Source organism: Myiozetetes cayanensis, unplaced genomic scaffold (genome assembly GCF_022539395.1).
Source record: "Myiozetetes cayanensis isolate MyiCay16 unplaced genomic scaffold, myiCay2020 scf9, whole genome shotgun sequence".
Classification (NCBI taxonomy): Eukaryota; Metazoa; Chordata; class Aves; order Passeriformes; family Tyrannidae; genus Myiozetetes; species Myiozetetes cayanensis.
This window is the reverse complement of record NW_026088185.1, coordinates 38,651,190-38,676,058: the sequence shown is the minus strand read 5'-3', so window position 1 is coordinate 38,676,058 and position 24,869 is coordinate 38,651,190. Positions and strand designations below refer to the sequence as shown.

Below are 24,869 nucleotides of genomic sequence, written 5' to 3'. Positions count from 1 at the left end.
AGCAGGGAATGCGTCCTAGGCATTCCCTAGTGACTGAGGAAGTGTCTGTGTCTTCCTCAGAAAAAAGTAGGTGCGGTGATAAACCGTTTATTTTGCATGAGTTGCTGAGCGTGTAAGTGGATGTGTCGCGGCGATGGTGTGAATTTCTGACGTGCTGGGAGAGCTGTTTGTTCAGCTCCCTTCGCGCCGCTCCCCAGCCGCGCCAGGGCGGGCTCGGGCTCGGGTTCGGTGTCAGAGCGGAGCCGGCGGGGCCCGGTTCTGAGGGTGCGGCAGCGGCCGGAGGTCGGGTTCGCCGCCATCTCCTCACAGGTGGCGGCAGGGCCCGCCTCACGCAGCCACAGCGCTGGCAGGGGTGTGCGGCCCCGGGGAGCCGCGGGAAGGGCCGAGAGCTCCACGACCCGCTCCCGCGCCGCCTGAGGGCCGGGGCTGCCGGCGGCCGGGGCTGCTGGCGGCGGGCAGAGCGACTGACGCAGCGCCGGCCCCCCCCGTGGCCGGCTCGCCGTGGGGCGGCCCCGAGCGGGGCGAGGCGGCCCGGGCTGCGCCACGCCGAGAGGGCGGGGGGGAGCGCGCGTGCGCAGCGCCCCGGGCCGTGCGGGGCGGCCGAGGCCGGAGGCTCCGCCGGAGGTGCGGGGGCGCCGGGGGCGGGGGGCCCAGCCCGGCAGGGAACCGCCGGGGCTCCTCAGCGCCGGCCGGGAGCCCCTGGAGTTCCTCAGCGCCGGGCAAGGTGGTGTTGACGCGCCACTGGAGCTCGGGGTGACCCCGCCGCCCTGCCGAGAGCGGTGGGCTGTGTGGGATGGGCTGTGGGCCATAGTGACAGGGAAGGGGCTGTCAGCCGTATCGAGAATTGCTGTAGCTTCTCGTGTGGGCAGCTGCTGGGGGCTTACGGATTTTGAAAAAAATACGTAATTGCCAGAGGAGGTGACGCCGTGGTGCTGAACATCTCTCTGGTGACGAACGCTCTGGTGCTCCTCGCTCCTTCGGCCAGTTTATTGATACTGAAATATCTCGTTCCTAGGTTTGCTTTCCTGCCGTGAGCTCCTGAAAGTCTCCTAACAGTGAGATTAAGGTCGCTTTTTTAGCCTCACCTTTCCAGATGTCAAGCTTTGTCTGACTCTTCAGTTTCTCATAATTGAAGAAAGTATGTTTATTTTCTTTCTGCAGATCAAACATGTTATTGACACTGCTTCATCTCTTTGATTCTTTTAAAGAGAATAGTAGTAAAACTGAGAATCCTGAAGCTACAACAGGGAGTATTCAGTGATTTGGTCTGTAACTAAACTGGCCTGCCATACACTGCCTGAGGAGAACAGGGGTTTTGCCTTTATATGTACCTTTGTGTCTGTATGTGTACATACATACCTCTGCATGTATGCATGCATATATACAGATTTGTATGTCCACATACATACAAATACGTGCACATAAATTTATATGTTTTTCTAAAATGTATGAATATGTATGGTTTTATTTTGCAGATGCCTCAGCATTGAAATGATTCAGAATCAAATACTTATCTAAACCAGCAGACTCTTATTTAACTCAGTGTAAATAGTATTACTGCTTTTGTTCATTATAAACATCTTTTTAGACTTGTGTAAACACTTTTTGCTTTGGCTCAATGCTTCCTTTTTCTCGGGAAGCTTGACTCTGATCTGCAGCATGGGAGTAACTGGTTGGGATGTGCCTTTCTGGGGATTTCCCAGACTTCAGCAGTGTAAATTGCTTGTCTGACACTGCAATTTTAACTACTGGGAAAATGTGTGTGATGTACATATTTTCTTCTGCTGTTCTGCATAGGAGCAAATGCAATTTCCTGAGAGGTTCAGCTTCTGATTACCCAATTAATGTTCACATTTTGACTTAAATGTTTTAGTCAACTCTTGTCAAACCTCAGACTGCCAACAAAAGCCGTGATGTTTTGCCATCACTACTGTTGCTGTCTGTGAAAGGAAGCAGAAGGAAGCTCCTGGACAAATTCAAACACAAAAGAAAGGATGGAAGCAAGGACAGGTAGCCTGGGAGGATACAGAGAGGTTGTTCGAGCAGTCAGGAATCAGGTTGGGAAAGCTAAAGTCCTGACTGATTTAAATCCAGCCAGGAATGTCAAGGGCAACAAGAAAAACTTCTATAGGAATATTGGTGATAAAAGGAAAGCTAGACAAAATGTGAGCCTTCTCTGAAAAGAGACCTGGTTACTTGGGACATGGAGAAAGTGGAGGGACTCAATGGCTTCTTTGTCTCTGTCTTCACTGTGAGTTCCAGCCACACACTAGAAGAAGGCTGGAGGGGGACTTTTTACGAGGGCATATAATGATAGAAGAGGGAATGGATTTAAACTGTGAGTAGGGTTAGATTAGAGATTAGGAAGAAATTGTTCCATGGGAGGGTGGGGAGGCCCTGGCACAGGTTGCTCAGAGAAGCTGCAGCTGCTCCATCCCTGGAAGTGTCCAAGACCAGGTTGGACAGGGCTTGGAGCAACCTGGGATACTGGAAGGTGTCCCGGCGCATGACAGGGGGTGGAACAGGATGAGCTTTAAGGTCTCTTCCAACCCAAACTGTTCTACGATTCTATGCTTAAATGATGCTTAGATGAAAAAATTGCCTTTGCAAATGAATTTTTTTTTTTTCCCTGGAGAATGTCTTATTAAGGGAGTGTGTTTCATTTCTGAAACAGGGAAGTTAAGTCTGACTGTTGAACTCTTTTTCAGATTCTTTTTTTGAAAATGGCAACATTAATTCACAGTTTATCAGATCACAGCGATGATGTCAACTACTGCGCCTTCTCGTCGTCGTGCTTGGCTACCTGTTCCTTGGACAAAACGGTTCGTGTTTATTCCCTGAGCGACTTCGCCGAGCTGCCGTACTCGCCGCTGCGCGGCCACGCGTACGCCGTGCACTGCTGCTGCTTCTCGCCGTCGGGCCGCGTGCTGGCCTCGTGCTCCACGGACGGCACCACGGCGCTGTGGGACACGCGCGACGGCCGCCGGCTGGCAGTGCTGGGGCAGCCGCGCGCCAGCCCCGTCAGGGTGTGCCGCTTCTCCCCGCGTGGAACCTGCCTGCTGGCGGGGGCCGCCGACGGCAGCCTCGTGCTCTGGAACGTCCAGTCGCTGCAGCTCTACAGGTCAGTGCCAGTGCTTTCCCCCGGGTACGCTGGTCTGCAGACTGTAATTTGAGTAGCGTGCTGTGCTGTGGACAGGACTTGCAGACTTACGCTGCCAGTGGGTATCATGAAGAAATGGGGAAATTATTTAGAAGACCCTAAGACTGGGAGAAATGCTGAGTCTTTTTGGGTATTTTTGGTGGATTTTTTTGTTGTTATTGGGTTTTGGTTTTGGTTGGTTGGTTGGTTGGCTTGGTTTTGTTGCTTTGGGTTCTTTTGGGGTTTTTTTATGTTAATGCAAACTCAAGAGGCTTTGATTTTTACTCATTTATCTTGCATCTGAATCCCAGTCTTTTTAAAAGTTCATTTCATTCATTTAACATGAAATCATGATGCCTTGTGTACTGCATTGCATCTGATTTCTAAACAGCGAGTCAGCAAACTGTGATACATAATATACAGTTAGTTAATGGAACCTGACTGTACTGTGTGCTCTATATTGCATTATACGTAGTGGTGTAAATTAAATATTTAATTACTAGGAGTTTGGAGTCCAGGAGGGTCTTAGAAGCTTGATAGTAATCCACAATCAGAGTTTGGAAACTATGGACGTGTCCTGAAACCATACAATTTGAGACATAACAGTGGCAGAAAGGATTATTGGAGCTAAATGAGTTAAGTATGACATGGGTTTCCAAGAAGCATTTGAAACAAAGCAGATGAGCATATTTATTGATGTTGCACAGTTAAATGCATGAACCTTAGAGTGATCTTCTAAGTCCTCCTCTACATCTCTGTCTTTCAGGAAAGTCTTCAGGCCAGTTGTTGTAATCTGTACTTGGACAAGACATTATTTAGGTTTTAGAGCTGCAATTCCGCAACGACTCCCCAAAGTTCGGAAAGTAGTAAAGGATTGAGCGAATTGAAGTTTCACTTAGGATTGGAGGAGCAGCCATTTGAGAAAGCCAAGGTTGTTTGATGTTGGTAATCCCTCGTCAAGCATATTACTGCTTTTGTGGCCTTCTGCCTTTGCCTTCCACAGCAGTGATTTAGATGGGAACTGTAAAATTTTTCAAAATTAATTATTATAGTTACTTGAAATAGTGTAAATCTGAAAATTTGTCCATAAACAGAATTCTTATAGATTTTTGCCCCTGTGGTTTTTCTAATGCATAAAGACACGCTGAAATGGTTATTTTGTTTTCAGACAATAGAGAGGTAGTAATTACATATTTTTTCTCATTTTTATCTTTTAGAAAAATTTGGAATTTCAGTCATTATTGTTCTGAACTGTAAGGGTTTATCTGTTTTGAGATATTACTAGTGAATAGTTTTTTTTTTTATTCAGAATGCTTGTTGCTGAAGGGAAAACCACAGAAATTTTAAAAAGTAATTTCTTACAAGTGTGTGCTATTAATATATGCAGTGATGCACGTTTTAGACCTACGTCCTTGATTTCCTTCTAATTGAATGGTGAATATATAGTATTCAGTATAGTGGCTATGTAGAAACTATGCTGTTGTTATAAACAAATTATTTTTGTTAGCGTTGTAGAGAAATAAGAAAGAACTTGGACATCGCAATCCTGTCCCCTTCAACTATTAAAAGTTCATTTCAGAGTATTAACAGGCCAGCAGTAGTCAGCTTAACTTTAATTATATGTATTTTGGGATGTGTATGTGTGTATCTATTTTCAGCTGATGAATATTTTTTATTTTCATTTGTAACTGCAGATAGAAAAATGCACATGCCCTGTTTTTAAAAGCTGAGATCGGTATCACATAGAAATTATCAAGGTACTTAAAAATTATGCCAGAGGATGTTAGTTAACCATTTAATGTCAGTCTGTGGTCCTCTGGTTCTTTTGCAACAGTTGTTGTGTTGATGTTGAAGAAGAGAACACCTTTTACTACACTGTTATGTCACTTGACCGAATATGTGGATGGTAATTAGAACAAGGGTAGCCAGTTATTCCTTATCTGCTCTGCTGTTGTAATTGACTGTTCAAGTTGTGAAGTAAGATGGCTATTTAAATAATCTCTGTGATGGATGTGAACAGCATGAAAGCAAGTTAATTTATGTGTGTTTCTTAGTGGTCCCTATTTTCTGTTCAGTAGTTCTCATGCTAATATCTGGCAGACAAGTCTTAAATGCATACTCTGAACAGGTGCAGCACTGTTTATGTTACTGTTATGTTTTCAGAGCAAAATCTGCAGCTTTTTGTGTGAAAGAAGGAAAGTTTTAAAAGCTCCACTAAGGAAAAAGGATTCTACATATGAAAATGGGAAGCATTGTAGTGGATTTGACAGTATTCTTAATGATGGAATTAAGGGAGTCAGTGCTTTTAGAAGCACTTGATTAGCAAGACTCTCAGGGAAAGTTATTGACTTCTGTGACATTAAGTTTGATACCTCTCACAGTAAATAAAATTTCTATGAGCAAAAGAGAATGAGCAGCTTCTACAAGATACAATGACAGAGTAAATAAGACAGACATTTCTTGCTGTCTTCCTGCACTTATGGGATGCTGGGCTGGATCTGCTGTCCATTAAAAGGAGTGAGACACTTTGAGTTGATTTTACGTTATTATCAGATAGGGTAAAGGATGTCAGGTTGACCCCACTTCCTTCCTGAGGATTGACCACACTTCTGTATCTGCTAGAAATTTTCTTTAAAGATCAGTTTTACAAAGTGCTTTGGCTTAGTTAAAATAGAGACTTTTTTCCACATTACTTTCTCTTGTATACATGTTGTTCAAAATTAACCCTACATCATAAATCACAAAGTATTCTTCTCAACTACAGCTTATGATATGGGTTAGTAGGTGTTCTGTTTTGTCTTTAAAAACAGAACAGAGGAATTATGGGAATCTTTTTGCCTTGTTTGTGTACATGTAAATCTGTGTTATATAGTGTGCATTTATTTTTGACTTTTAAAATGTACCCTACTGTAGAATGTTACTTTTAAATGTAAAGTCCATGCAAGTAGTTTGAAAATTCTCTCAGTTAAAATTATTGCCTTGGGGTGCCATCTGACATTTTTTCTCCTGCAGTCAAAGAGCAGGTGTGTTCCCTGCTGCAGTGCTTATTTGGCATTTCTTTCCATAGTTGGGTTGAGTTTCTCTTCCCTCTATTACCAAGACCCAATGTGCAAAACTGAGAACAGTTTGGCTTAATGTGTCAGATGGTGTTTGATAGATCACTTATTCAGAATTGTACTTATTCTAAATTCAAATCCTGTGTACTCTTGCTTTTTAGGTCTGGAAATGTTAAAGATGGTTCTTTGGTGGCTTGTGCATTTTCTCCCAGTGGGAATTTCTTTGTCACTGGATCATCAAGTGGTGATTTAACCATTTGGGATGATAAAATGAGATGCCTGTATAATGAAAAAGCACATGATCTTGGCGTTACCTGCTGTGATATTTCTTCAGATCCAGTATCTGGTTAGTTACTTAATTCATCAGGGGAGAAAAACTTAAAAAAAAAACCCAAAAAACAAAAAGCCAAAAAAAAGTTTTAGTTCTTTCTAGCTCTTCTTTTCATATTATTTTTGTTATCGATGCTCAAAATACAAATGACCTTGGGAAAAGTTGATGTTTTAGAGTATTGTGAGTACTTTTAAGTAAAAGTTGAGGTCAGGCAGGTGGCAAAGAATGTACTAGGTCAATAAACAAGGTGATAACTTTGAGAACTACTGAACTGTAGAGAAAATTAGTATAACCACAGAATTAAAGTTAAATGAATATGTTGGTGCACACAGGAGAATCAGACATTTACCATCAAGAAAACTTAAAATATGAGCACAGCACTGGTCTTTATCTACTTGTTCAGAAAACAATATAACAGTGATACTGATTTCTTTCTTCTTAGCAATTTTAGAACTTCTACAATGATTTTTTGCTGATGTAGTTTACTGGTATGCTGTTATTTTCAATGTTTCTGACTCCCATTAATATATTTTAGTTTTATCAGATAATGAAAATGGATTCAAATACTTCCAGATGGTTTCTTGCGGACAAGATAACCAGATCAAACTCTGGCTTATTTTGTTTGCAGATTTCTTAGGTAGGTACGGCAATGTTTTTTTCATATACCAATGTCTTAAGTCTCTTGTGACAGTTTGAAAATCAAAGATGAAAATTATACTGCTGGACTCACAGCCCAACCAAGCACAAGTTGAAAGTTTTCTGAACTATTAGCTGGAGAGCAGCTGAGACATTCACCACTTGATGATGCTGCACCGTGTAGATTTTATTTAGCCATCTATTTATCAATAACAGTATAAGTAAAGATTTTAAAAAAATTCTATTGTGGCCTTTGAACAGGTCAGTAGGTTGAAACCTCTTAATCTGCCAGGCCACGGAGAGGTTTGCTTTCATGTTTCAGTATGTCCTGGGCCTTGAGCAATTGCTGGAGAAATGAAGAGTGTTGGTTCCTGCTAAAACTGCAATGTAGCGACAGGGTAAACAGCCAAAAACATCTACAATGGGTACTTTTTTGTAATCTCTTTTATAGAAACGTCTGCAAGGATGAATAGTGTGTGTACAGATACACATTTAGTATCTAAAACACTGTGAGATATGCTAAGACTACAAAGTGAGGGAGTTGGAGATGTTCAAATGAAGTTGTCTCTGCGATCTTTGTAGGTAGTATGTCAGAGAGTCACATCTTTGGTGGAGCTTTATGCTTCTAAAAGCAGCTTGTGTTGTACATTGTCAGATTTGCCCGTATGTAATAATTTCCTTTTTGTACTTTTAGGTGTTGAATTAAAACATAAATGCACATTGAATGGACATTCTGCCCCAGTTCTGGCTTGTGCATTTTCATACGATGGGCAGATGTTGGTCTCAGGGTAAGCAGCACCTTGTGCTTGAGGACAGCAGGAGGAAGTGAGGGCAGGCTGAGCCGGGGCTGAGGGGAGGGCTGGCTGAGGGAACAGCGAGAGCCGCTGGCTTGGGGGGCTCCCAGGGCTCCAGCCCAGCTGGAAGGGGAGGGGAGCTCACAGCAGGGGACTCTGCATGGTCACACTCAAAGGGCTGGTTGTTGCTCAGCAGCAGCTCGTTGCTAGTGGCTTTCCTCAAGGGATGAAGCTGTTGAGAGAGGAAGTTATAATTAAGGTAGGTATAATCACTTATGTTTTTGTGGATATTAGTGACTGTATGCCTTTACTCTGCTCTTCTCATGAAAGGTATTTATTCACTTCTAAACTAAGTGGTAGCTTGAAGTAGCAAATACAATGGTTCCACTCTAAATTTTAACTGTCTTATTTACAAAGACTTTCTAAACTAAAAGGCTGATGCCTTGCAAAGGACAAAGACTACAATTGCCAGCAAATAAAATTAAAACTAAACAAACCCCAGGAGACATTTTGCTTTATATTCTTTCTAAGGGAGTCTTTTTCAGTATTTGAAGATCATTATTAATGTTTGTGATGTAGTGTTATTTTATTTTCCGTTAGATGTACAGATTGTTTTCACTTACATTGTCATAAGTAAAATGTCTATCCCATAAAATCTTTCAAGAAATACTGCTGCCATGGTAAATAATTGTGCAATTTGTATTTCATGAAATATGTATGTACTGGTTGCATTGCACAGCTATATTTTCTGTATTGCATGACACTACTTCCACTGGCTTGCTTTGCAAATGGAAAGGTCTCAAAAAGAAAAAGAAGGACTGAGAGTAGGTCTTGGACAGCCAGACTGTGCATTTGTTTTACAGACGCTGCTTGCAAAGACATAAAGTAGACACATGGTAGAGACAGTGAGGGCCAATTTGCAAAAGCACTGTGCAAATCCTTTGCCTCGGGAATTCTCTTGCAAGAGCAGAGTTTTCGTATTGGCTGGTTTTTACATCACACTGGTCAGTCTTATTTAAGGTGGGCACTGGTGGAGGGGAGACAGATATCTAAACTTTGCATCAAGTGTTGTTAAGAAATCTGATCTTGTTTGCAGAAAAGGTTTTTCCTCCTTTCTTCATGAAAAAGTTTCTTTTCTCTCTCTGCTTCATTTTAATGTCTGTATTTTTTTTAAAGGTCTGTGGACAAGTGTGTCATAATCTATGAAACTGTAAGTATAGCATAGTGCAAACCATTCATTGGGTCGTTGTCTTTTAATGTCAGCACTGCTTCTGCAATGTCTTATCTCCGTAAAGGAATATTGAAGATAGAAACAGTATAATCTCAAAGTATTTACTGTGTGTCTGGGGGGAGGAGTTATCTAAGGAAAAGTCTCTTGAGAATTGATCAGTCTTTCTCACTTTTTATCTACATTTTGAGGATTTGTTGATTTCTCTACAGTAGGATATTATTCAATTAATTTCATACTTACAAGTTATGTTCATATTGAAGCAGAAGGACTTTTTGGATATCCCAACATACTTAGCTTCCAAAGCAAGGAGGACTGTAGCTTTTGACATAAAATCGGGAATGGTGATCATAGAAATTCTTTAGTTAATTATATATAAAGTGCAGATAAAAGAGAAGCATAATAATTCAAGAAAATTATGTTAAATACAGTATCTTCTCTTTAAAACATACTGTTGAAACATTTTCTATAATAATGTTATTACATCCTTTGTGGTTCACCTTTAAGTGCTATTTACCACTAGTACTTTCTAGTATTAAAAAAAATAATAACTTTGCTGAAAATGATGAATGAATTTTAAGCTTCTTCAGCTTACTCTGCACATAGCTATTGTATTGATACAGTTTTTAAATTACTGTTAAAGTTTTTCACCCAAATCACTAATATGATACCCGCACAGCTTTTAGTCCAGTTATTTTAGTAGTCTGAAGTTTAGACAGGTATGTAAGAAGTCCTCTAGAGTTTTGGAACTTCAGAAAAATAAAATATGCAGCAAACCACAGCATAAGTATTTCTTAATGCTGTTTGTCAGCTTTTGTGGCCTTTTAGGTTTTTATCAGATAGGACAATAACTTTTCTAGTTGTGGATTCTCCTCTGGAGATACTCAAACCCTGCCTGGACACCTGCTCTAGGTGACCTGCTAAAGGTACTAGGTGATCTCCAGAGGTCCCCTGTGATTTTGTGGGGAAAAGTGGGGACTTTTAAAAAGCCTTCATGGGACAGAGAGAGATTTCAGCCTAAAATAGGGCACTTTGATCACGCTGGGCAGCTCAAACTACTGGAGTGATGGCTAATCAATTAGTGATTCAGAGTAACTTTGCTCATCATCTTCCCAATTTGTCTGTACCTGTCAAAAAAAGGTATCTTTTATAAGAGGGGAAATCTTTCAATCATAAATCAAAACTGTGGAAATTCAGGATTTTGGTTTTTTAGTGATATTTAGTGGCCAAATAGGAGAACCACTGCTGTGGTTAATTATTGGTCCAGTTGAAGGATTGAGGTCTGAATCTCTTCCCTTTTGGTCATTTCTAATACCAGATTTGTAACAGAAATGTTTTTATCCACACGAACGGTCAGCCAGTATGGATGTAATTCATTCAGCTGTGTTTCTGGCACGGCCCTCCTGCATGTTCCATGCTGGCTGATTGGGAAGGGTAGCAGTGCCCCAAGGAATCCAGGGGGGGCTTCAAGCAGGAAATTCAAGTTGCATTTCTGCCTCTACTGCTGATCAGCTTTGTCAGGGCTGTGTAACTTCTCTGAAGGTAACTTGTGTCACCTTTCAAGCAACAATATTCCTTACTTTGAGAGGAAGCATACAAAGGAAGAAATGTTCTTTTTAATCTTGAAGATTTAAACTTACAAAAACTCTTTTACAGAGTACTGGCAATACCCTTCATAGTTTGTGTCAGCACACCAGGTAAGAATTCAATATGATTATTCTGTTTCACTGTTAATAAAAGAAATGAAATCTTTTTCTTGTGAATTTTCAGTGGTTTTTTGATTTTATTTGCAGATATGTTACAACTTGTGCTTTTGCACCACACAGTCACTTACTTGCCACAGGCTCAATGGATAAAACTGTGCACATATGGCAGTTGGACCTTAAGCAACCCTCTGCAGGTCAGTGTGTGAAGTATTTGTAATCTGTTTGTTAATTCAGAGCACCTTCTGAAGATGCAACCCCCCCACGTTCTTACCTGCAGTTAATAAGTTAAATAAGCTCAGGACTTTGTGCCCATTACTGGTCTTTGAACTGACCTGATTGAGGTCCTACAGAGGTATTTATTTTTTAAAGGAAAATATACTAGATGTATCCTAATTTGATACATTGCTCTCTGGACAGCATTTAAGAGATGAATATTATTGCCAGAGTGCTGAAAGACTTTTGGACAGACATCATTTGTGATGAGTTAACCAAAAAACATGCTAATTGCAAGGATAATTGTCAACAAGAAAAAGAGTTTACCAGTTGTTAAAGGTGAGAAAAACCAGGATAACTACTGTTACAAAATACATCAGCACCCAAAATTTGTGGAACACTGGTACATATGACCTTGTTCAAAGCACAAGAGTAAGTTTGGGCGTTAGTTTGCTTTCTGAGGAGGTCTGAGATTATTCCAATGTCTGCTGACACTTTTCTGGGTTTTAGTTATTCAGTTCAGATTTTACAGACATGTGGGCATCTGAGAGATTAAATTCCTCTAAACTTTGAAAATTGATAGGTAAAAGACAAAAATTATTGTGTTTCTACCCCAAAGTAATGTCGAATAAGCATTTCTTTTATTAGATGGGGAACGTATAGTACTGAGAACACTTAAAACCATTAATGACATTGTTTCTTAGAACTGGGGGGTTTCATTGTTGTGTTTGGTTTTTTTGTTTGTTTGTTTGTTTTTTTTTTTTTTTTTTTTTTTTTTTTTTTTTTTTTGTGTGTGTGGTTTTTTTGTTTTGTTTTGTTTCATTTTGATTGGGGATTTTTTGGTTTTTGTTTGCTTGTTTTGTAACTGTCTTTTTCATTTCCAAAGGAAATACTGTAGAAACTGAATCAAAGGTGGCTGTTGAGGACTGGTCAGAGGATGATGTTTCAGCCTGGCTCTGTGCACAAGATTTAGCAGACTTTGTTGGGCTTTTCAAAATGAATAACATTGATGGCAAGGAGCTACTGAATCTTACTAAGGAAGGTCTTGCTAATGAATTGAAAATTGGTAAGAGTATGGAAATCCAAATAGTTTTTAATCTTTAAAGTACTTTGAAATGTTGTAATAAAAGAAAGTTAGGAGTTCCATACATGGATTTCCCCCCACCCCAGAAATGCCTTTTTATTTCATTACCATGGGTTTGTGTGTGTGTTGACCTGGTCTGTATGAGATCACAGTATCCCTGTGTATCATCAGGCAGCTTTGCTGAATTCTAGAAATAACAGGTGCTGGGAATCTGACAGATCTGTCACCCATGAAAGACCCCTGCTTTCCTCAGTTTCTGCACCTTGTCCTTAGCATTGAAGTAGCCTAAAAGTCTGTTGCAGCATCACCAGCTGAGGCCAATCAATTAACACTGACTAGGAAGTCCTGTGAGAACTGAATGTATCAATGACCTGCTGAAAACAGAGGTCTCTGTGGGGAAAGGAACCAACTAAGGTATAAAAATTATGGCCTGACAAAACTGACTTGAAGAATTGCTCTCTACCTGCCATGGCTCAAGCACTTACAAAATATGAAAATACTATCTGCCCAAGATGAATAAGATTTTCAGTGCTACTCAAATCACAGTTTAACTGAATTTTAGGAGTTTATCATCACACAGCCACTGCTGCACCTATGTTGGTTTTACTGGTTGTTTTCCTCAGGTTCCTGTTGGGCAGTGGGAGAGACATCCTGGGCTGGGCTGGCTGCAGGTTTTTGGTTTGGGGGCAGTGAGATGGAGCTGTGTCTCCTGTAGTAGCTGCTGACTCTTTGCCCTACCTGTCTATGCTGTCCACTTCACGTATAAATAATTTTTCAGAGTCTCTAGGCCTGCGCAGTAAAATTCTCCAGAAGATTGAAGAACTGAGGATGACAACGATCTCAGTTTCTGTTCCTGATGAGTTCCTGTGTCCCATAACAAGGGAGCTTATGAAGGATCCTGTCATTGCAGCAGGTATGTCTTTGCATGACATTGATTAAAATTACTTGAGGATAAAGACAGGTGTGGGAACACAAGAATGGGCCTGTCTTATCAGAAAGATAAATTATTCTAAATAGATGTTGCAACAAAACAGAATTGTGATGTTTAATTTGCCAAATGACATCTCTGATAGGGAGAAAAACACTGTATCAAGCAATTTTTCTTTTTTTTTAATGTGCCTTAGCAAATACAATTACAAGCCTAATTACATCTTTGGCTTGATAAGTGCAAAGTAAGTGCACACAGGGGGGCAAAAAGCCAAGGAAACCCTGGCTCACTACTACTTGGCACACCATCTCTAGGGCACTTAGAAATTTGTACTGAAGGAGACTCCTTTAAATTCAGCAAGATCTTTGAACTGTGATAGGCAAGGAGCTTAAGATGTTCTACAGGTAAAAAATTGTATGAACTAGTGCTTAATAGTTCTAATCTTGGGGGTGGGGAGGGGGCACACAGTCATGGGAAGATCAGTGTAAGTTCTTTTGATGCAGTGATTGATTAACTTCATCCCAGTTGTGAGGTATCAGGCCAGACTTCTGAGAATTAAAATGCTCAAATATGAAGACATTTGCTTACTGCTGGAGTGGCTTTATTGAATACAGGATAAGGAGGGTAGGCAGGCCTGTGTTAGAGGAGGCATGTGGGACACAGGTTTACATTCCATCAGAGAGATTCCTGGGTGATTGGGCTAAATAATACTGAGCTGGGGCCACATTTCTGTTCTTGAAGTAACACCTTGTTTAGGTACCAACTGAAGAGCTGAAGCCCTGAAACTGGACAGGTGGTGAGGGTTCAGCAGGCTTTAGCTGTGTTAGCTGTTTTGTATTAAAGAGCTTTTACTTCACATGATGGATCAGTCAAATTGAAAAGAAAGTCGTATTTAACATGTGTATAATATACTTTGGTGCTTTGCAGACAAAGATAAGATAGAAACATGAAACTAGCCTGAACTGTAAAACGGTAAAGCTTTCACAGACCACGGACTTATTCTAAATCTCAATTTTTCCTGTTTGGATGTATTTCCTTACCTTCCTTTTACATTTAAATAACTAAAATTTGTAGAGTGCCACAGTGCCCAAGGTTCTGTAACAGGAGCTTCTGTTGATGGTTTTGTTGTAGATGGCTATTCCTATGAAAGGGAAGCAGTGGAACACTGGATCAGCAATAAAAGACGATCTAGTCCCATGACCAATCTTCCCCTCCACTCCCTTATGCTCACACCAAACAGGACACTAAAAATGGCCATCACTCGCTGGCTGGAGACTCAGCAGAAATGTTAAACCACTTCATTTGGAATTCTGTGTAGCTAAAGGAACTAACTGTATCAGAAACAATTGGGAAAAAAAGTTCTGTTCTAATCTGTGTCTCTTTCAAAGAAAACCTTCACTGGTGGAAGCTCCCAGAAGAAATTTTTAAAGTTATTGGTTCTTTTTCCTTTGTGGTAGATTTCTCTTCAAGAAATTAAGTAATAACAGTTTTTCAAATAAAGTTTTCTTAAAATTTTCACTACATTTATGACTTCTGAGTCTACAGTCTTTCAGAAGGTAAGAAATAGCAAAGTATAGGATCTAATATCATTCTATCCCATCAGGGACTGCATCTCATCCCGCAGGTATATTAATCATCTTTATTTTGTATGGAAAAAAATACAGTAGCTGTGCAAAAATAGAACTACAGGACAGGACTAATATACGAATTGTACAAAATATCAAAGAACGGGTAAACAATAAATAAGCTAAAGCATAATGATGCAAACTCCAAGAGGACTTGTAGAGCTGGGTACAGCTGTTGACATGGACACAGAGCACTGTAACCAAGCACGATGGGCAGAGCGTAAAGCTGAGCTCTCCAACTGACTTGCACTTGTCGCGACGTTCGCTGCAGACGTTCCTTTTCAGAACGTTCTTGCCAATATAAAACTTGATTTCCTCCAAACAAACTTCACAGCTTCATCCTGTCATGCAACTGCACATACACTTTTCCTCAAACTTTCATCTTCACTCCATCCATTTCTTGGGTTTCCCGTAAAAGCACTCACTAAGCATTTAACTGCTGTACCTTTTCACAAATAAACAATAAATCATTTTGCTTTAAGATAGCACCCAAAGGTGATTAGATAACCTATATAAAGTGCGATTATTGTTAATAGGCCATAATATTGTGTTCTTCAGTGCAATAACCAATATGGTCAAAGCTTCTTAATACACATGCAGATGTCACTCTTTATTTTATTTGATTTCTCCTAGTTACCAAAAATAGTTATATTTACATGTCAAAACATGGCTGCTTATAGTTTACTCATACACAAATTATTTATGCTTCCTAAATGTACATCATGCAACAAATTAGATCCCGCTAGAAAAGTGATAAAATACTATCTTTGATTTAAAAAGATGCATGCATGTACAGATCTGAGTATTCTGCAGCAGATTATCTTCCTTAACACTACTGTGAGAAGTAAGCACTTAAGCACTGGAGAGGCACAAGTATTATGTGTGAGATGTAGCAGAACCAAAAGCCAAGACTGAAGCCCTACGTGAGAGGAAACTCTTATTTAATGGTAAAATGTAATGGAAAGGATTTCTCTGCTCAAGGTCGTACTCTGTTGGTTGGATAACCCTAATTGACTCTAGAGAAGTCTGCTGTTCCAGTTACTGTCACTGTCCTGTGCTGGTAGGAGCAGTTTGAAGTGGTTGTATCCCAGTATGGACTGGCCGGCATGGGCTGTTCCCTGGGAGCCAGCTGTGCCAGCCAGTGAGCGTTGTCAGAGCAGTCACCTGTGCTGTGCTGAGCCAGGTTTACCCTGTAAACACCCAAAGTAGGATTTATACATTTGATTCAATGAAGGATCGCTTTGGTTTCGCCGTGTGGCTGAGGTGCCCGTCCTGGCTGTTGTGGGACAGGGGTTTGGCTGCAGCATCAGGGTACAAATGAGAACCTTGGCTGGGAGATTTGTCTGGAGAGCGGGGAGGGACTGGGCAGGGGAGCTCCTCGCTGTCTCTCGCTTGCACACTGCTCTGGTTGCCATCTCCCGGGGCAGCAGCCACAGAAGGGATTTTAGTTTGGTAGTGTTTCACTGAGAACTGCTCCAAGTTTGAGGGCTGGAGGCCCCCAGGAACAATGTTTGTGGATAATCCATCTGATGCCTGAGCGTGCCAAGTGCGACTGGATTGCATATTTTGCTGCTGGAACCTTGCAGTCTTGTCCGTGATTCCCATAAATGGAGTATTGCGAGGTCGGTGCTCAGTACCCTGAACCTGACTCATGTTACTCTCCTTGAGTCGAACATCAGGGCCCAGCCCCTTGACGCTGCCTGAAAAGCTGCCGGCTGAGCTGAAGCTGCTGGCTGAGCTGGCCAGAATCACACTGCTGGATGGAGAGCTCGAAGAGGCAGCACTGGGTCCAGGGCTTTGCTGCCTCGTGTTACTGAAGTTCATCTGAGCAGGGGCTGTTGACCTGTCTGCATGTTTAGACTTGCTGGCAAAAGAATGAGAAGAGAAAGTCTTGTGATGCTGTGGATGGGAACGCTGGCTGGACATGAACTTCTCACTGCACAGTTCAGCACTGGGATCTGTGGAAATGCTTCCAGATGACAATGTGCTTGTCCCATCCAAATGCTGACTTCTAGAGTGTGGGACAGGCAAGGGACTTAGAGGAAGATGCTGCAAAGATGGTTGTGCCTTTGTATTACCTTGACTGCTTCCTGGTTTAGATCCAGGCTGGATAGAGCTCAGGTGCTGATTTGTTTTTACAATCTGTGCCTGCTTTGTTGGCTGCATGATCAAGCCTGGCTCTCTCAGGTACTTACTGTTTGTTGTGCTCTGAGGGGACACAGACCGAGCTTTCTGCTGAACACCTTCCTGAAGGGTCCTGCTGAACGATGAAGCAGCTGAGGAACATTGCAGCCTTTGTGGCAGGGAAACAGATTCACTGGGGTGTGACAGTTCATCCTCCCTGTCTCGAGGACTGAAATTCTCCTTCACACCTGATACAACCCCCTCCTCATTGTCGGAGTTGTTGGTTTGCTCCAGTAGCTGTGCAGACTGATGTTTCTGTTGCTGTGTTCTCTGCAACTGTTTGCATTCTTCTTCCACCCGAGTCAGGAGACGTTTTATCTCCTGATTGCTGGGACACAGCTGAGTGGCTTCATGTAGGTCAGCAAGAGCAGCAAGTAACTTTCTGTTTAGGAAAAAAAGAGTAAACAATGAAGATCCAGGGCAAATCTGAGCCCCAGCATTGCCTATTACTAATCCACCTCTGTCACTTGCAGAGAAATATTCTGATGTGTTGTTTCCTGCTGCAGATGGTGACAGTGTAAGAACTGGATGTTCTCCACCTCAGGAAATTCTTCCCTCTGGTGGAACCACAGACCCAGCCCTAAGGCCTTCCCCGAGTGTCATGACAGCCTGTGCAGGGGGGCAGCAGAAATCTCTGCTGGGAACAGTAGGAACTGACATTTATCTCACAAGCCCTTCACAATTACCTCCAGAGTAGGGAACCTGCTGAACTTCATGACTACTGAGCTGTTTAGACGAGACACTGTGAACGAAAGGCACCTTTCCTTGTACTATAGCTACCTCTATAGTTTGGCATTTTTCCAGACTCCTCCTCTCTCCCCTTGTTTTTTATCTTCAACTGCTAATGATTCAACATACCCTGTCCTATAAAAGCAGCCATTAATAAATGATAAATAAACTTGGTAATAAATAATGCAGTGATAGGATTGGGTGGCACATTGTTGGTCACATTCTGCTCAGTCATGTCAGTAGCAGACCCACTAACTCTTACACTTAAAATAATCCCTCTTCATATCAGTTTGTTACTTTGTGGACTGCCCAGTGATTACCTAAACAAGTACTCAGTATTGCTCTTTAGGTGTGGTTGGCTTTAAGTGATAACAGCAACCTAATACAGATGGAAAGCGCACAAAATAAAACTTTTTCTTTGCAAATTCCACACAGAACTAGCGGCAGAGAACAAGTTATTAAAAATGTTAGGTTAAAAAAGAATCTGTGCAGAGAGACACATAAACAGTACCTGCTGTTCCTCTTGGCTCTTGCTCTGGCGTAATAAGCTTCGTAACACCTGGGCTTCAGATCCAAGGCTTTGGTAGCAAACTCTTCAGCCATACCAAAATCCTGGCAAAGAGCAGACACGCTGGTTACCCACCAGCAGGCAGAGGGAGCTGCAGGCTCTGGGGTCCGGTGCCCCCGGCACAGGCTCCGCCTCCCCTGGAAGCACCCATGGCACCAGGCTGGGCTGTGTCCTAACAAAGGGAGCATTGCCCATCCAGTCTACGAAAAGTACCACAGCTATCCAGCAGTTCATCATTCCAAAATAACGAGATGATTTCAGAGCAGCTGTAACAGATCCCCCACTGCAACACACACTCATCTTATGACCTGCCCATTTGCCAACACAACAAAGCCCAAAATCAGGGTACAGTGAAAAGGATTCTAAAATAGCACAAATATATGTCCACGTACAACCCCAGCAATGCAGTAGGGAAGAACTCTCAGATTCCCAAAGCCAGAGAGGCAGCAGAGGAACAGTAAGATCTTACATTTGTTTTTCGGCGACATCGTGACAGGTTCAGGTACAATGAAACTCTCAGCTCAGTGAAGGCTTTCATTTCCTCTCCAAATCCTTCCCTTGGGAACTTCCTCAAAGCGTACTGATAGCGCTGTGCTGCTTCCTTCATCTTGCCTTTCTGCAGATTTTAGGGAACAAGAAGCTTTTCACAAACTTTACATATTGCAGTACTGTTGCAAAAAAGCGTTTTATATTTGACATTTACCAAGAGGTACCCTTCAAGTAGAAAACAGACGGATTTTTTTTAAAAAATAAATATACACAGTATGGGCTATACTGCCAGACAAACACAGTGAGAGAACTTGCACACTGAGTACAGTTTGTGTTTGTTTCTGAGCTCAAAACATTTAATGGTATTTGACCAGGATAATACTTGCATTAATACTACTAGTACCAGAAAAAATCATCTATGATACATGCTTTTTTTTTTTTTTTTTAAACAAACCAGTAAAATATTAGATGAAGTAGTTGAAAAGGAGGTATAAAGAAATTTAATCTACTTTCAGGTAGAAGTCCAAGATTTTGTTATCATAAAAAAATACAGATCTACCTACTTTGTACAGTGTATTTCCTTCTTCCATCAGTTTCTGCAGCAGAATCAGGAGGATATCGGGTTTTGAGGTGGCCATAGCCCAGGCTGCATTTCCTGCAAGTTAAATTTTAGGAGTCTCTGACAAAGGGCAAGAAAATGTTTCTGCTTTCAGAGTGGAAAGTGAATCAGACTAGGGATCCTAATCCACTTCAGGAGATATCCCAGCTGCATGGAACTCGTCTTACTGTTCTCATCATCATCAGGATGTGCACTACATCTATTCCCTACCTGCCTTCTGCCCCACCACTGTAAAGCTCAGGCCTAAGTACAGACCTGTATTTAGTCATACTTACTACCCAAATAATACAAAATAATGATTCAAAAGTACTAAGGATTCAGTAATTATCACATACACAACTGCACCATGGACTTGCCTACTGATAATACATGACTTGAACATACATTTTTTTGCCTACCCGTTGCAAAAATATATGATTGCAAAATGTATGATTCTATAATTTATTAAAAGAATGTCACTTAAATGTAAAACTTGTTAATCTAATTCAATAACAGTGTCAGACTTATGTATCACTAATAGTGAATCATCATTTTCTTGTTTAAGTATATCATGGCAGAGTAACCATGTACAGAGTGACTTCTCCAGACCTTGTCCTCAGCACACATCACAGAAAGGAGCAGAATAAAAGTCCTTTATTTCCTCACTTCTAAAGTGAGCTGTGTGTGTCTGCCTTTCAAGAAGACTGTTTCTCTTGAGTGAGCCGTCTGCAAACCAGACAACCTGCAAAAATCTGGTGTTTCTAGTTATTTAATCTGCTTTACAGAAATAAGTGCTTCTGGCAGAGCAGAAGGCAGCTGTTTCTCCTGGTACAGGGCAGTTCCACTAACCCAGCTTAGCTCCTTTCCTCAGCAGTGTGACCACGACCGAGGTATTGCGGCAGCCGATCGCTCTGTCCAGCGGCCGCATCCCACTGTGATCCACGTGCTCTATCATTGCTCCTTTCTCCACCAGATACTGCACCTGGGAAAGAAATGAGACAAGCCTTGTAACATGGCTTGTGGCAGGAAAGGCAGACCAGTGAAATATTTAAGCTATCACATATCCTCTTAGAAATACACTGAGAATATGCTCGAGGCCAGTACAGCCTTGTGAAATCCTCTGAAGGCAACACAACGTGGGGATACCTGGCAGCAGTGGCAGGTTGGATGGAAGCAATGGTCATTTTCCAAGGCCATTATGTGCCCAAGTGTGACCAGCAGTGATCTCTGAAGGGAAGAGGCACCAAGTCCTGCCCAGATGGGCCCCACGACCCACAGCCATGGGCCTGCTCAGGGACCTCTTCATTGGCATCATCCCTTCCCGGCCAGGGGCTGAGCACAGACCCTGACAGGACCAGTGTGTGAGGGGACGTGGCAGCCGGCACTGCTCCAGCACAGCCACCTACAGCAAACACAGGGACAGGAAGGAGCCTGGACACCCCTCACTTCCCAGCAGAGTCTATCCAGTGTCACCTACAAACACTCACAGTGTCAGGAACTGCCAAAGCCAGTGCAGAACCTGAGGGCTTATTTATAATTTCAAGTTTATTTTGACAAAGGCTGGATGGGACCAAGAGCTACAATGAGTTACCTGCATAGCAGCACCTGAAGTGCTGTTCTGAAACAGGACATTTTCTGTGCAGACTCAGAAATACAAATGTGAGTGTGAGAGCCTGCTTGTGCTGTTTCTTCTAGTTCCCTGCTGACCTTTTGGATCTGTCCATAGTGCCCTTCCTCTTCCCACCCCTCTCCCTGGGGTCTCTGCTCCACGAAGTTACGACCTGACCAGGACCCTGTCAGGGGATCTCCATGGGTTTGCAGCGTAATTCTGGGCTTCTACCTCATCTAGAAAATGCTTTTCTGAGCAAATACTTGCACTGCAGTTGGGATGTGAGCAGTGTAAGCATTCTTGGCTACTTCCCCAAATTTTCTTTCAATTTTGGTTGGCAATATTTTTTCTAAGCTCTGCTTTGTATTATGAAAATTTAGTACATGCTTAATTTTTTCTACTGTTATACTTACAATATCAGCATCTCCATAAAAAGCTGCCAAGTCTAGGGGTGTTCGTCCATTTTTGTCTGTCTGATCAGTTGTTGCACCTTTCTCTACTAAATACTGAACCACTTCCCTGTGGCCTTTCAGACATGCCCAGCTCAGAGCTGTCAGTCCTTCCTTGTCCAGAGATGAAATAGCTGCACCTGTAAGATGAAAATTAACTTTCTTAGGAAGATGTTCTGTTGCATAGGAGAAATTCAACACTGGTCTCTGGTGCATCTGTGCAGCCTTGATCCACTATTTATTTTCTACCTTCAGAAAGCAGAAATTCCACAGTGCTCAGATGTCCTTCACAAGAAGCCACCATCAGTGGTGTTCGGCCCTGCTTGTCACTTAAATTCACATCTGCCCCATGCTCCACTAGAAGTTTAGCAATCTGAAATAGAAAATAGCAATTTAAAAATACACTGCTTGTACCAGGGGTGGTTTAGGCTGGATATTGAGAAAATTTCTTCCCTGAAAGGGCTGTCCAGCCCTGGCACAGCTGCCCAGGGCAGTGCTGGAGTCCCTGTCCCTGGAGGGATTTAACAGCCATGTTGGTGCGGCACTTGGGGATGTGGGTTAGAGGTGGCCTTGGCAGTGCTGGGGGATGGTTGGACTCAATGGGCTCAAGGGTTTTCCAACCTCACTGACACTATGATTTTATGAAATTGGCAGATTTAGATTTCAGTCACAATATCATGAACAGAGGACAGGTGTTATTTAGAGCAATTCCCGGGAAATCCCATGCAGCTCAAGCCCTGACTACAGCCCAGGGCCTTGTCCCAGCAGGAATGGCCAGAACAAGGAAGTCTCCTGACTCCAGGTTTCTCTCCCTGCCCAGCAGCAGCTCAGAGGATCTGCAGTGGCCTCTGATCTTGGTCTAGGAAATGAAATCTTTTAACTCATGTGTTATTTTTCAGGTGTGCTCAGCTGTCGTGCAGCCGATGCACTTTCGTAAGTTCTGTCCAGTGATACAAAGGGTTTGGAAGGGAAGTCGATGCAAACGCCCATTAGAAACTGTACACTCTTTATTTCAGAACTGGAGGGGGGAGGAATTGGGGCCCAGCTCCCAAGGGTCCCCCAGGCTGTGCAGACCTGCCAGTGGCCCTGCCGGACAGCGCAGAGCAGGGGGGGCACCCCCCTCCTGTTGGCTCTTGTCACGGCCGCCCCGCGCCCCAGGAGGAACTCGCACACGTCCAGCTTCCCTCGTCCTGCAGCAGCTGTGAGGGCTGGAGAAAGCATGGCATCAGAGGGGGGAAGGCATGGCATCAGGGGGGGAAGGCATGGCATCAGAGGGGATAAGGCATGGCATCAGAGGGTATAAAACATGGCATCAGAGGGTATAAAACATGGCATCAGAGGGGGATAAAACATGGCATCAGAGGGGATAAAACATGGCATCAGAGGGGGATAAAACATGGCATCAGAGGGTATAAAACATGGCATCAGAGGGGGGAAAGCATGGCACCAGCACCAGCTCTGGGCTGGCTAACCCCTTACACCCTCCCATGCAGCTGTTACTGAATCCCCCTTGTTTCAGCTTTTCACTGTGACCCTCACTGAAAGCTGAAAAGAACAAAAAAAAAAGAAAATACTTTCTCCCTCATTATTTTTCCCCTCTTCCATTATGCTCAAAATAGACTTTGAAAATAAAATTTTGTTGTTGTTTATGTTGAAGCCTCATCAGTCATGCCAACACTGTTTAGAAAACAGGTTTGTGTGTGACTTCTGCAAGATCAGCAAGGACTTGCCCCTCCAGTTTCTAAAGCCCATATGAGCAACTTTAATTAGGAGAAATATGACAAAGGGAATACCCTGTATTTTCTAATAAGAAGTGTGTCAAATTATGAATTTCCTGTTACTCATTTTTTAGCATTTTCAAACATAATAAAGTAGATTTTTTTTAAAAATTCCAGTGAATGCTGAAAGTAAATCAAATTACAAACACTGCAGGTAAATTTTTCCTTTTTAACAACAGTATCTAATCTTCACTGTATTATAGTTACACCAACTGTTTAGAGCTGAACAACTGGAAAATAACTGTTCTAGATATCAGTATTAATGGCAAAACTGGTGAGTAAAGATTCCCAATGCATGATGCAAGAATTTAAAAAAAAACCACCGACAAAATAATAAAGAACAAAATGAATTTAGAAACAGATGTCCAAAGACAGGTCTTTTCCTCCACTGCCTAATTAGAGCAAATGAGGCAACAGCCCAGCATTTCCTCAAAACTTATGAGATTTAAACAGAAGTTCTCAAACAGAGAATCCCATAAAGTCCCATAACGAAACACTGTATTTCCACCATTTTCAATTTAATTAGAAAGTCAGTAATTTACAGTAATTTTAATATAAAATAATTCTTCAATAAGTGAGATGAACAGATTTAGTAAGTTAAAACTCTATCCTTATAAACTGCATTGTATTATTAAAACTGGTACGTCCCATTATTTTTATTACAGAAGATTAAATTAAAAAAATTAAAGACTTTTTCTTCTTAAATGAGCAACTTTAATTAGGAAAAATATGACAAAGGAAATACCTGTTTCTCCCCACAAGGCATCAGTGTCATTGATATCCATGTCATGGTCCTTTTCAACTGTCAGGATGTAGTGAACCACCTACAAAACCAGAGAGAAAAGATGTGTGAGCCACAAAAGCATCAGTTGTCACTTGCAAGATACAGCAAAGGATAAAAGACGTAAAACAAATGAAAGCCCTTCTCTCCCTCTAATCAAGAAAACCAGTACTGTTCAGAGTTCAGTAGGACTTTAGTGTGACTCAAAGGTGAGTGAATGTTATTGAGAACAGTTCAAAAAAAGACCAGTGCCCTTCTATGAAATGGTGGTTTTGCATGATTATGATTTAATGAGCTCTTGTGTGACCTACATATACCAAAATAATCAAAACAATGCCAAAAATAAGGCATCCCCGTTCAGTGAGGAAATAAGACAAAGAATGAAAAAGACAATATTTGCATACATCCTGCAAAATGGTGATTCCTTGGTTTTTCCTTTCCCACTGTTTGTATCTTACCTGTTTCTATACATTTCTTCCCAGAATGGTTTAAACATACGTTGATAAATGGTAATTGTTGAAGCTAAAATGAGTTATAAATTAAGTTCTGCTGTGTTACTATTTTATTAAGGAAATCTATGTTTTGAAACCACCTGCTAAAAGATTATTAAATTAAAACCTCATCTAACAGTTGTTTTAAACAGGCATTAGATTTTCTAATAGGGCACATGGTCACTGAGGTTGCAGGTGAGGGAGGAGAATCACACTAAGAGAAGTTTGGGATGCTACAGGTAAAGAAAAGGATCTGGGGATTTTCAGGTTGTCTGAAAACTGTAGTATACAATGCATGGAAAATCCTAGAATTTTAAATGCTAGAACATAATTCATTTAAAATTCATGAAACACACGGGTCGTTTTTTCTAGCTAAGAAGCTGAGCTTCTTAATGTGTTAAGAATAAAGAACCATGGACATTTTCACAGAAGTGTGATTAATGTCATCTGTTT

At 41.8% G+C, this 24,869-nt stretch overlaps 2 protein-coding genes across 15 annotated transcripts in view; one reads left to right on the top strand and one right to left on the bottom strand.

The window, feature by feature from the left end:
- The first annotated feature begins 547 nt into the window (after nt 1-547).
- On the top strand, nt 548-14,636 carry WDSUB1 (WD repeat, sterile alpha motif and U-box domain containing 1). 8 transcript variants are annotated; one of them, XM_050340381.1, is made up of 12 exons: nt 558-624; nt 1,016-1,138; nt 2,709-3,121; nt 6,357-6,541; nt 7,062-7,163; nt 7,857-7,950; nt 9,133-9,166; nt 10,841-10,881; nt 10,978-11,084; nt 11,990-12,169; nt 12,966-13,100; nt 14,247-14,636. In XM_050340381.1, exons 3-12 carry the CDS (start codon nt 2,724-2,726, stop codon nt 14,405-14,407), a joined length of 1,437 nt encoding a protein of 478 aa, XP_050196338.1. In that variant the 5' UTR covers nt 558-624; nt 1,016-1,138; nt 2,709-2,723; the 3' UTR covers nt 14,408-14,636. The 8 variants fall into 8 exon arrangements, with proteins under 8 accessions (XP_050196339.1, XP_050196338.1, XP_050196335.1 ...); XM_050340378.1 differs by lacking the exon at nt 558-624 and adding an exon at nt 638-724; XM_050340382.1 differs by lacking the exon at nt 1,016-1,138 and having other exon boundaries at nt 548-624.
- Nucleotides 14,637-14,740: 104 nt separating this feature from the next.
- Nucleotides 14,741-24,869, bottom strand: part of TANC1 (tetratricopeptide repeat, ankyrin repeat and coiled-coil containing 1) — a 67,135-nt gene continuing 57,006 nt past the window's right edge. For all 7 annotated transcript variants that reach the window (XM_050340367.1, XM_050340361.1, XM_050340364.1 and 4 more), the window contains 9 exons: nt 23,890-23,968; nt 22,441-22,574; nt 21,616-21,739; nt 21,331-21,506; nt 20,158-20,290; nt 19,274-19,365; nt 18,691-18,837; nt 18,165-18,265; nt 14,741-17,306 (listed from right to left, as the gene is read on the bottom strand). In XM_050340367.1, coding sequence (XP_050196324.1) covers nt 15,953-17,306; nt 18,165-18,265; nt 18,691-18,837; nt 19,274-19,365; nt 20,158-20,290; nt 21,331-21,506; nt 21,616-21,739; nt 22,441-22,574; nt 23,890-23,968 — 2,340 coding nt within the window. In that variant the 3' untranslated portion in view covers nt 14,741-15,952. The remainder of the gene's footprint in view (nt 17,307-18,164; nt 18,266-18,690; nt 18,838-19,273; nt 19,366-20,157; nt 20,291-21,330; nt 21,507-21,615; nt 21,740-22,440; nt 22,575-23,889; nt 23,969-24,869) is intronic.

What these genes read in the sequence shown, in the direction of transcription:
- WDSUB1 (XM_050340382.1), top strand. Translation starts at nt 2,724, where the DNA reads ATGGCAACATTAATTCACAGTTTATCAGATCACAGCGATGATGTCAAC. An exon ending in TTTGTTTGCAGATTTCTTAG is followed by an intron (nt 7,164 to 7,856) that starts GTAGGTACGGCA and finishes TTGTACTTTTAG; the next exon opens with GTGTTGAATTAAAACATAAA. An exon ending in CCTTAAGCAACCCTCTGCAG is followed by an intron (nt 11,085 to 11,989) that starts GTCAGTGTGTGA and finishes TCATTTCCAAAG; the next exon opens with GAAATACTGTAGAAACTGAA.